General features: G+C 41.2%; 1 protein-coding gene across 1 annotated transcript in view; it reads right to left on the bottom strand.

Moving 5' to 3' along the window:
• Nucleotides 1–4,473: 4,473 nt before the first annotated feature.
• Nucleotides 4,474–11,503, bottom strand: part of GPR139 (G protein-coupled receptor 139) — a 38,182-nt gene continuing 31,152 nt past the window's right edge. Inside the window, exon 2 of the mRNA XM_012647618.1 lies at nucleotides 4,474–5,660. Coding sequence (XP_012503072.1) covers nucleotides 4,726–5,660 — 935 coding nt within the window. The 3' untranslated portion in view covers nucleotides 4,474–4,725. The remainder of the gene's footprint in view (nucleotides 5,661–11,503) is intronic.

Genomic DNA, 11,503 nt, shown 5'->3' with positions numbered 1-11,503 from the left:
GTTTTAATTATGATGCCGTTATAACATATCTCATGCTTGGATAAACTGGCTTTGAAGAGTTGCAAAACTATGCAATATATCCCGCTCTAAAAAGGGCATACAAATAATGTGATATTTTGAGGGATGACTTAGAATCTTGCAGAGAAGATAATAAGGTGAAGTGGAAAGAATGAAGTGTTGCAAGACCTGGGTTTCATTCTGGACAAAACCATTCACCTCTTTGGTCCTAGCATCCTCACCTGCAAAATAATATACAATTTGAGGCTTTTTTTAAAAAAAGCTCTGTTATTAATCATTGCTCTATGAGATACCTATTGGAATTATAATTAGCTCCATTTTATGGAGAAGAAATTGAGACTCAGAGAGATTGAGAACATTACCCAAAGTCACACAGCCTGCAAAGCTACAGCTTGTAATAACTGACTCCAAATCTTGGGTTCCTGACCATGAGAGCTTCCACATACCTTGCAGACAACTGGAAAAAAATTAAATTTTGCACATTTTCTAGATGAGAACAGTCTTTAAGACATCTTCAAGGACTTGTTCAAGGCCATACATGTAGTAAATGGTGGAGCTGGGACATCAACCATGACGATCTGATGCCAAAGTCCAAGCTCTTCGCCATTATGCTAGATTAGCACTTATGATTACAGCCTTCACTGCCTTGAAAACGAATAGAGGATGTGATCAGAAGAGAATTCAGATTTATACCCAATAAACTACCTAATTTAGGATTATAGAACACAGAGTTCTGTGGTCTTAAATTCTGAAATATATCCGGCTAACCAGGAGGCACTTGGAACTCTGGTCTTATTCTGGCACCCAGCATAATGTATAAGTAAGATGCCCACATAAAAGTTTAAGTCCGTATTCTGAAAATTGGAGGACATTATACTTAGTGAAATGAGCCAGGCACAGAAAGACAAATACTGTATGAACTGACTTATATGTGGAATCTAAAAAAGTTGACCTGATAGAAGCAGAGAGTAGAATGATGATTAGCAGAGGCTCGGAGTAGGTGAGAAGGTGGGAATGGGGAGATGTTGGTCAAAGTGTGCAAAGTCTCAGGGAGGAGAAATAAGTTTTGATATGTATTGCGCAGCAGGTGACTATAGTCAATAATAATGTGATGTATACTTCAAAATAACTGAGAGTAAATTTCAAATGTCTTACCACAAAAATAAAGTGAAGTGATAGATTTGTTAATTAGCTGATTTAATTTCACATTGTATACATGTATCAAAACATCATATCGTATCTCATAAATGTATACAATTATGATTTGTCAAGTAAAAATAATATTAAAAATCAGCGTTCTGCAATTGCTTGAACATATACGCAAATACCAAACACCAAGTATGCACCATCTTAGAATTTATTATCATACAAACACAATAAATTATCTAATTAAGAAAATATGAACATTTATTATTTTTCTATGATAGCTTTCCATTCCATTCTTTGATCTGGAATAGCCAACATTAGAGTCTTTTATTCACTTCGAATAAGCTCCCCAGGCTGGACCAGGAGGCCTCAACTGTGCAAAGTGATCTTTTCCAATTGTAGGGTGTTTGCAAAATGGAAGTTCATGCCCTCTCACAGTCTGTCTTTTATGGTTTGTCTGTCATTCCCCTCATTTCCTTCCCCGTGAGACATTGTGGGCTTCAAATTGTTCAATAAAAAGACACAGCAGGATGGTGTGTAGCATCATTGCAATGCCCGACCAAGGACACAAATCATACAGCAAGGGAGATGCTAGTTAACAGTCTTCGAAAGAGGCACCACAAAAACCCCACACAGGGCAATTGTTTGAGTGCCATCAACAGCAGCTGTTTCCATGACAGGCTTCAAAATGCAAGGCTTTATTTCCAAAACTGGCCTGAAAGAAAAGGCTTAAAAGTTTTTACAGTATGAAAGTTAAAAAAACCTTTCATTACTGTCCATTAATTATTACTATAAATAATAAATTAAAAGTCCTTAGACGATCTGAAATAAATTTTAGGAGATATGTATCAACCTAACACAACAGACATTCGTATACATTTTAGGCAGAAGACAGCGGCTCACTAGTGTGCCTTCAAGAATAGGACCTCTTTTAAATATTTAGTAAAATATACAACACAGAAGGAAAAGAGATCATAATACTACCGGTAGAGCTTCTATTGTTAATAGAAGTAATTAATGGGCGTCTGAGGAAAACGTTCCCAATGCATACCCGGTTTTTAAACATCAACAATTAATTTTGACATACAATTAAAAAACGTGGAGCACAGAGCATTGAGATTCACATACATTATTTTCCATCCTATATATACATTCTCAAAAAGGAATTGCTTCACCTTTATAAATATTGCACTTTGGCTCATTGACAAAGAGCTCAAACTAGCATTTTTTCAGAGCTACAGGTTTTAAAAATAAATAAATAAATATATATGTATATATATTCAGTATAGGTAGCCTTTGGTCAACGTTCATCGATAAGGGGGTGTAGTGGAATCGCGTCATACACACGGTTAACGAACACGTATTCAACTACGCGCGCTTGGCAAAAAAGAGACAGAGAGAAATGCGATTTAAGGGCTGTAGGGGAATCTGCTTCCCATCGCACTCAGTGAGTGCACACCCTGGGGAGCATGGGAGATGGAAGATAGGAATTTGCTTGTCCCTCAGTCGGACGACTGCCATGAATCTCTTTTAGTGGGAGCGTCTTGCTGCACCAGGGTGATCCTAATGTTCTCAGATACATTAGAATTGTACAATATGGTCCCTAAATACAAGCCAACTCTGTCTCATCATCAACCAGAGAAACAGCAACCTGTTTCAATGCTAGAGAAAAACTTAGCTGCGTTAGGTTTTTAAAGGGATAGACTATGATCTCCAACATGGCTCTTTTCTGAAGACTTTGCAAAGGTGACTTTGGCTCTGTCAGGTTTTTGTCTTTTGCACTGACTTTAGAATCTAATCCTTGGGTCTGATGACACTCTACTGCAATTATTTAAAAAGAATAGGAATTAGGACCATCAGGACTAATATGACCTAAAATTACATTGAGTTAGTATTGAGGGTATTGACTAAAGTTTGGGCTGGTATTGCCCTGGGGCCTTTTCAACCCCATTCATTTATTGCAAATTCCCTTAAAAAGGATAGACATGTCTTCCAATTTAGGGACAAAATGCAGTAAAAATCCAGCCTGAGGAACTAAGTATTCCAGGTGGACTGTCTACTTTTTGTGTGGTCACCAAAAATGTCATATAGTTCCAAAATCATTTTGGCAGACTTTTTTTCCAAAACAGAGATGACTCCAAATACTGAGAATCTGGGAGAGAAGTAAAGAAAAAAAACAAAGCTAAATAAGAGGAACTCCAGCATGGATTTCTCTTTCAAAACATACCACTGAACACATAGGGATCTAATATAATCCAGTAGGTATGTGTGCACACATGAGCAGTAATTTCCAGGGAAGCCCCTATTAGCTATATCCTGGAACTATTGTTGCCTTGCACAGGCAAGGGGAGAGTAAATAAATACATTTATATTTCATCATTTTGCAAAGGTTCTGGGTTAAATAGCTTTACCAAGAACTGGCACCACCCTTTTGAGCCATGCGCATCAAAGGACAGATGAGCCGTCATCGTGGGCACCTTTTGTGACTGCACTTGTGACTGAACGGCAGTGCCAGCTGGGCTGTGGGGCAGAGCTTAGGATGCCTCCTTTTATACCCGAAGAGCTGCAGTCCCTGACCCTTGAATACTAAATTCAGTTCAGAAATCATTTCAAATAAAACAATTTGGTGAGGGTTTCAGCAAGCAAGGAGCCAGGGTTGGCAACTCTACATGGAAAAGGCTTCTCTAGGAAGCTTGAGTGGTACCCGAACAAGAAGCAATTTTGAGTAAAGGGATTGTATACAGCTGACACAGGGATGGACTGGAACAATGGCAAGAGTGGGCTTATTTTTTTGTTTTTCTGGGCTCAAGAATTCCTCCTTTGCCCCCACACAACAGGCAGGGTCTGTGTTTGGGAGGAAATAGATAAAATCTATACATAATGGTAAATAGAAAACTGCATGTTAGACTCCAGGTCTGAGGTCACAGGTATGTTGGTTTGGAGCCTTCCTGAAGCAGCTCTGGCCAGAGTTTGGATGGGATTCAATACTCCTCTCTTCCCACAGTGCCATTCTGCAGCTGGCGGTGCCAGGGCCACTTTGAGACCACAACCTTCTCTAGGAGAAAGGGCACCTTGGAAAAATCCCAAATCAGTCAGCATTGTTAGCTGCTGGGATCAGCACAAGGAAGCAGTGAACGACCTTAGCTCTTGGAAGAAGAGCGAGGGCCCAGCTATGTGCTACGGTGGCTTGGTGTGTCACATGAATGAAGAATTCCCAGTGACTGTGGATGGTGCCAGGGCGAAGTCACAGACTATTTCTCTACTGTGTGTCCTTACTGGTCACAGGATGATGATACAACCTCCAATGGCATCTTCAAAGTGGTAGGAACTTTTGTTGTCAATGTGACTTTGTAAAAAAAAAAAAATGCACGAGTAAAAACAAGATTCATGCTTTCCTTTCTTCTCTTCCATCTTTCCTGATCTACCAGCCTGAGAGTTGCCAGTCTGTGGAGACAGCAAATCAGGGTTTCGCTCCTGAGGAGAGCTGTTCATCCATGGGACGGGACGTCCTCCCATCTGGAAATGGATTTGACAGAAGCACTAGGTGCCAAACCTATGGGGTCACGGGGATACTTTTATAGGTTTTCCATTTTTGTCATACTGGTACACCAGCATCTTGATACAGTGTGAGTTCGCCGGCGAGATCCAGGGGCTGCTTGTTATGGAAAAGTTATGGTTGGTGTAGAACTGTACAGGTTGCTTCTGGCACTTGAAGAAGGCCTTGAGCGTGGCGGCTGCCATGGTGCGGAACCGCTTGCTGATGAAGCAGTAGAGGAAGAAGTTGATGGCTGTGTTCAGAAGGGCCAGCATGTTGGCAATGTCGGACATGATGTGCACCAGCCAGCGGTTCTGGATGGGCGCCCCGTAGAGGTGGTAGAGAATCATAATGATGCGGGGGGCCCAGAGCGTGGCGAAGATGGAGGTAATGGCGAAGAGGATGGCCGTGGTCTTCCCCGTGGAGTAGCCACGGAGGCGAAAATTGCTCTTCCTCCTGAGCTTGTACACGATGATTGAGTTCAAGATGAAGAAGATGGAGCAGGGCACCAGGTACACAGTGAAGCAGTGAATCCAGATGAGAACGTGGTGCACGGAGGTGCTGACGTAGTCTTCAGTCCAGATGTTGGGCCACCAATAGTAGGGAATGCTGGTCAGGAAGCAGGTGACATACACGCTGATGATGACTTTCCTGGTACGGGCTGGGTAGGACACCATGTGGTACTTGAGCGGGTGGCAGACGGCGATATACCTGTCAATGGTTAATGGAACCGTAATCCAAATGGAGGTGTGGATGGATGAGAATTCCAGCACTTCTATGATCTTATCGGGGACCGGAGGCATCTGCATGTTCAAGATGAAGTCTTCCAACAGGAAGTCCACAAACACGATGAAGAAGAGGACCAAGATATCAGCAGCAGCGAGTGCCAAGAGATAGTTGTAGGAGGACTTCTGCCTTCTGGCCACCAGCTGAGAGAGGATGATCACTGTCAAGATATTTGCTGTGGAGAGAAGAGAATCTGGTTTACCTTTCAAGCCAAGGTGACTTCTTTGGTTACCATGGAAGGCCCTGGGCATATGTTTACTGGGCACTCCCATGGAATTCAGAAGGATTGAACCACTGCCTTTGAGAGACAACCTCTGCATTACAAATAGTGTCTCATGCACACATCTGGGTACTATTTTAAAGTTATGCTTATTATGGTCTAGTTTATTTGTTTCTTGCACAACCGTGAGAGTAGTCCTCACTTTAGAAATCGAACTGGGGCTCTGAGAGCTTAAGGAACTAGCTTAGAGCCTCACAGTTAGTAATCCATGGTGACAGGAGCCACACCTTGATCCCAGATCTCATGGGACTTTCTTTTGTTCAACTTCCTGGAGTATATGGGGCTGAGACGGCTTTTTCTGCTGTGTGTGTTCAGGTAGGAGCCTGGACTACATAACTTCTTAAGAACCTTTTGAGAATTTGGATTTTAGGACCTTTCCTTTCTAAGTGGATTTAGAATCTAAAGAGTGGAGAAGATTATGACCTTCAGGTTAATTTAAAAATAGGCAGGCCCTGTAACCCTAGCACTTTGGGAGGCTGAGGCAGGAGGACTGCTTGAGGTCAGGAGTTCGAGACCAACCTGAGCAACATAGTGAGACCCCATCTCTACAAAAGAAATAGAAAAATTAGCCAGGCATGGTGAGAGGCACCTGTAGTCCCAGCTACTCAGGAGGCTGAGGCAGGAGAATTGCTTAAGTCCAGGAGCTTGAGGTTGCAGTGAGCTATGATGACACCACTGCACTCTGGTCTGGGTGACAGAGCCAGACTCTGTCTCAAAAAAGAATTATATTTATTTTTGGGATAGGTAATCTGCACACATGGTACATAATTAAAAATAATAGCAGGGAAAAGTAAATTTCCCTTTCACTGTTCTTCAACCATCCAAGTTCTCCTCCCTTAGGGAAATCACAGTTAATAAATAATTTATCCTTATATAAGTCTACATAATATGCATGTATATCATTTCTGCACAAACAGCAGTGATATATCATTTTTCTTGGGGTCAGATTTCATTTGAAAATGTATCCACATAACTTTCTGATAAGTTTTAAAAACAAATGTCTCTCTGAATTAGGCATATTTAGAAAGTCATTAGCAACTCACTCCAAAATGATATTCCAATGGATGATATCTGGAAGTCATTCTACACGTTTACTCTCATTCGTTCTCACAATCAACCCTGCAGTTTGAACACTGTTAATGCTATTTTGCAAATAGGAGTCTCGAAGAGCTTATGTCCCTTGTCTGAGGTCCAGTGACAGAGCTAGAACACGGACAGCTCTCTTTCTCTCTCCCCCTCTCCCCCTCTGTTTCCCCTCTCCTCCCCCTCACCCCTCTCTTTCCCTCTCATTTTCTCTCCCCCTTTCTGGTTGCTATTTAAAATATTATACAATAGTTCGCATGTAAAAATGTCTTATAATAAACACACCCACACATCCTGGTGTACTCATCACTCAGATTAAACAAATTTTAACATTTTCCCATATTTGCTTCAGCTCTTTTTTAAAAAAGAAATGACATTGTAGATATAGTTGAAGTCCCCTCTGAAATAGTTCAATTCCCATTCTTTTCCCTCTTTCCTTCTTTTTCTCCCTAGAGGCTACTGCCATGCTGTAGGTGGTGCAGTGTTCAGGGCCATGTCTGCATACTCTTCCTTCCTTCCTTTCTTTTTTTTCTTTTTTGAACCAAGTTCTCGCTATGTTGCCCAAGCTGGAGTGCAGTGGCTATTCACAGGTGTGATCATAGCTCACTGCAGCCTCTAACTCCTGGGCTCAAGCAACCCTCCTGCCTCAGCCTCCCGAGTAGCTGGGACTACAGGTGCATGCCACTGAGTCCAGACTCTTGCTTTCTTTTATACTGAAACTGTCAGCATTCTATATGCCACTTTTGTCATTCAACTTCATGTTTCTAAGACCTATATTTGTTTCTACATGCAGATCTCGTTCACTCATTTTAGTGACTATGTAGCATTCCATTGTGTGAACTTACTGCAATTAACTAATTCATTATGATGTATGTAAATTATATATAGTTCATTATATTAAAGATGTACATACATTTCAATTGGTTCCAGGGTTTTGCTGTTATGAACCACTGTAGTTAATGTGTTGATATGACTCTCCATTAGAAGTACTTATACATGAGAGTTTCTCTAGAGTAGTACATACATAAAAATGTATTTATTATGTTTTCGAATATGTGCATCTTGCTTTAAAATACTACAAAAATAAATAAAGACAAAGAGAGAGTGTGTGAATCTTCATCTTTAGCAGATATTGTAGAATTGTAATAAAGTGATTTTACTAACTTATACTCCCAACAGCGGAATATTAGAATTCCATTTGCTCCATATCCTCCTAGTACTTGGTATCGTTAGTTTGTTGTTGTTGTTTTTAAAGTCTGTGCTGTTCTTGTTTTGTCCAAAGCACTTTGAAATAACAGTTTTGAAATGGTGGACAGTTAAGGTATTGATTATATTAAGCAGCCAGGATTCAAACCTAGGAGCAACATCCATGCTCTAAACCGGTCTGCAATATTGTACCTACTCCAAGTTGGTTGGGGGTACCACGCGGCTATGTTACACTGTATGCAGGGTAGAGAAAAATGGTATTTCCTACTTTAAGTTGCTACTTAAGAAAAGAGACCCATTAAAGCAAAAGTTCTTTATATTTGTAAACCCAATATTTCAAAAGTTTACTCATGCATTCAACAATATTTTTGTGTACCTACTCTGAGCTTTGCCCTGGGAGAGGATGGTGAACAAAACAGACATGGTCTATACAGCCTGCAAGGAACTTAGATTCTGTTAGGCAAGAAAAACATCACCTGAAGGACTACAGAAGCAAATGCATAACTGAAAGCTATAGTAAGTGCTATGAAGGAATGTTTGGGAATTGGAATCAGAAAAAGCTTTGCCGAGATTTGGAGGACCAAATAGGAGGTAAATAGGCAGAGAGGTTGGAAGAAGAAAGTATTTTCAAGTAAAGGAAACAGCATGTGCAAAGGACCTAAGGTGGGGGAAGTATGAAGAGTTGGGTTTATTAAGACAAAGAACACATATTGATTTCTGCTTGCTTCATAAGCATTTTCGCATTTGATGGCTCTCCTTTATTAAACATCCTCAGTATGTTCTGTTGAAAGCATTTCAAAATGTTTTATTCATCCAAAAATCCTTTTGAAAAGTATTTAGCATCTACATTCTGTGGGCAAAGATCTGTGCATGGGCCCAAGGTGGATACAAATTGGTGTTGCATTCAGACTCTCTACTCAGAGTGTAGAAACGTCATATAAGTGGCTAAGTATTAATGACATAAATTAGAACTCACACAGTGATACAACAGCTGCTGGAGAAAAGATATATAACAAAGGGCAAAGGCTTTGGAGTAGGGTCTGGGTCAAAGGCTCGGCTTCCAATCCCTGCTCCTCGGACCTAACGTATTGTCGGAGCTTCATGGAACGCAAGCTGCAAATTCAGGTCTGAAGCTCTCCCGTTGAGCTAAGGGCATGAGAGCCCTGTGGCTAAGAGTGTGGGGTCTGGGGCTGGGCTGCCTGAAGTTCAGTCTTGGCTCTACCACTTATCAACACTTTGCCTTTGGGCAAGTTTATTCAATTTCTCTGTGCCTCAGTTTCCTTCTTTATAAAATAAAATTAATAAGACTATCTGCCTCTTAGGGTTGTTCTGAGAATTAAGTGCCATAATTTTCATAAAGTGGTTAGAACAGTGCCTGGCATGTGATAAGTGCTCGATGCAGGTTAGCTATTGATAGAGAGTCCTTTCATTCAACACATGTTAATTGGGCATTTACTATGCCAGGCACTGTATGAGGCACTGGAGATACAGACATTAACAAAGCAGGCAAGTTCCCTTTTGCCATGGGGTTTATAGTATAGTGCAGAAGACAGACAATAAATAAACACACAAAAATGCACAGGAGAATTTCAGATATGGTACTATGAAGAATGAAACCATAGGATGAAACAAATGTATCGGGGAGTTATTTTTAGATTGAAAAGTGACATTTGCGTTCAACCAAAGATAAAGGGATGGGATCTGCCATGAAAAGATCTGTGGGAAAATGATTCTAGGTGGTGGGGATGGCAAGCACAAAGGCCCTGTGGTAGGAATGAGCTTGGTATATTCATGGAACAGAAAGACATGGGAACAGTTTCCCATTTTACAGATGAGGAAACTGAGGCTTGGATTTTTAGATAATTTGCTCAGAGTCACAAACTGAGTTAGTGAAGGAGCTAGAAGATGACCCCAGCTCTGTCTGACTTTATGGCATATCAGATTCTGCTTTATCTTTGGTCATAGGAAAGGGGTCTTAGCAGGAAGAAAGTGACTCCTGTTCCCTAGGTTGCCCCTGACTTAGAAAAGTGCCACCGTTTCTCAGAACCTCTTGTTTTCTATCCATTCAACAACGCCCACATTCCCTCTCATGTCCTTCTCCTGAAGGAGGCAGGAATACATAAATGGTGGGGTCTCCCCCGAAAAACTGCTATATATATTCTGCAGAGAGCGACTCTTTGCCACTGTTTCTTCCTCCCCAGCTGAACCCTGTTCGAAGTGTGGTGTTAAAAAATTTTCCATATTCAAACTCTTTTAAAAATATTCCAGCCCCGTCTATTTAATGCTTTAAGTCAGGCAAGTCATCAACTCCCAACGAAATTGCTAGGTATTCATAGTTGACATTTCCTTAAGTTTCTAGTAATTGCCTCTCTTGAGAAACTAACCCGCAGACACTGAGTTTCCCATTCCGTTTGTACAGGCAGATTCTCCCCCAAGGCAACATCAAGAACACTTAGGATATCCTTGGGGTGAGAGAGAGAGAAAGAGAGAGAGATGTGAGCTGAGGGGGACCCGGAGGGGAAAGGAACGAGCCTGTGTATTGATTTTCTGAAAAAGAAATGAGAAATGAGAAGGTAGAGTCTTCAACTCTTGAGGCTTGACATTTGCTATAACTCCCCATACCAAAAAACCCTTTCGTTTCCACAGTGGCACATTGTCCCCAAAGAGAAAGAGTGGTGTTGACAGGATCTGCTGTATTTACAAGGGTGATCAAAGTAAGAAACCCAAGTCATCACTGCCCGGAATGCCATTTCTCAGCTTTTCTTTCTAACTGACCCAAGGACTCTGTTGTTGAGGAAACCCAACCAATCCCATCCAAGCAAGCCCCAAAGAACTTCACGATCAGAATGGAAACATGTCTAAAAAGCAAATCCTTTCTGTCAATGGTGTTGTTGGACAGGTTTAAGCTCCTGGGTAATAGAAAGCCCATGTTTTGTGACTGCAAAGCTTCTTGGTTATATTCTTGGGGGAATGCATTTCCTGGATTTTGTAGCTTATTGTGCTCAAACTGAAGAAGATTTAGGGAGTGGATGAAAGAACCACACAGGTTGGGTTGGCAGGCCACACCACTGAACTGTCTGCTGGCCCAGAGACAAAGGGTCAAGGGCTTCTAGAGGTATTTTCTGTGTCTCTGATGACTAAGGGGCTCCAGCAGGTTCCTTGGAAGCAGCAGCTGGACTGCGAATTCTCAGTTTATGTCTCTCAGTTCTGCTACATTTCCTCTCTCTTGTCTTTGAAAATTAATTTTTCAGTTACGAAAGCAACGCGCACTTGTAAAAAAAAAATTAAACATTATATCAGTGTATAATAATAACAGAATCAGCTGACTTTTATTGAGCATTCACTTCACTCGGGGCACTTCTAAGCACTTTACACAAATATCTCATTTAATTTTCACAATTATCCTGTGATGTGTTATGATTTGAGAGCACTGAGGTTCAGAGAGGTTA

The sequence above is a fragment of the Propithecus coquereli genome, unplaced genomic scaffold, assembly GCF_000956105.1.
Source record: "Propithecus coquereli isolate 6110/MARCELLA unplaced genomic scaffold, Pcoq_1.0 Scaffold27, whole genome shotgun sequence".
NCBI lineage: Eukaryota > Metazoa > Chordata > Mammalia > Primates > Indriidae > Propithecus > Propithecus coquereli.
Note: the sequence above shows the minus strand (reverse complement) of the source record. Positions and strands in the feature narration are given on the sequence as shown.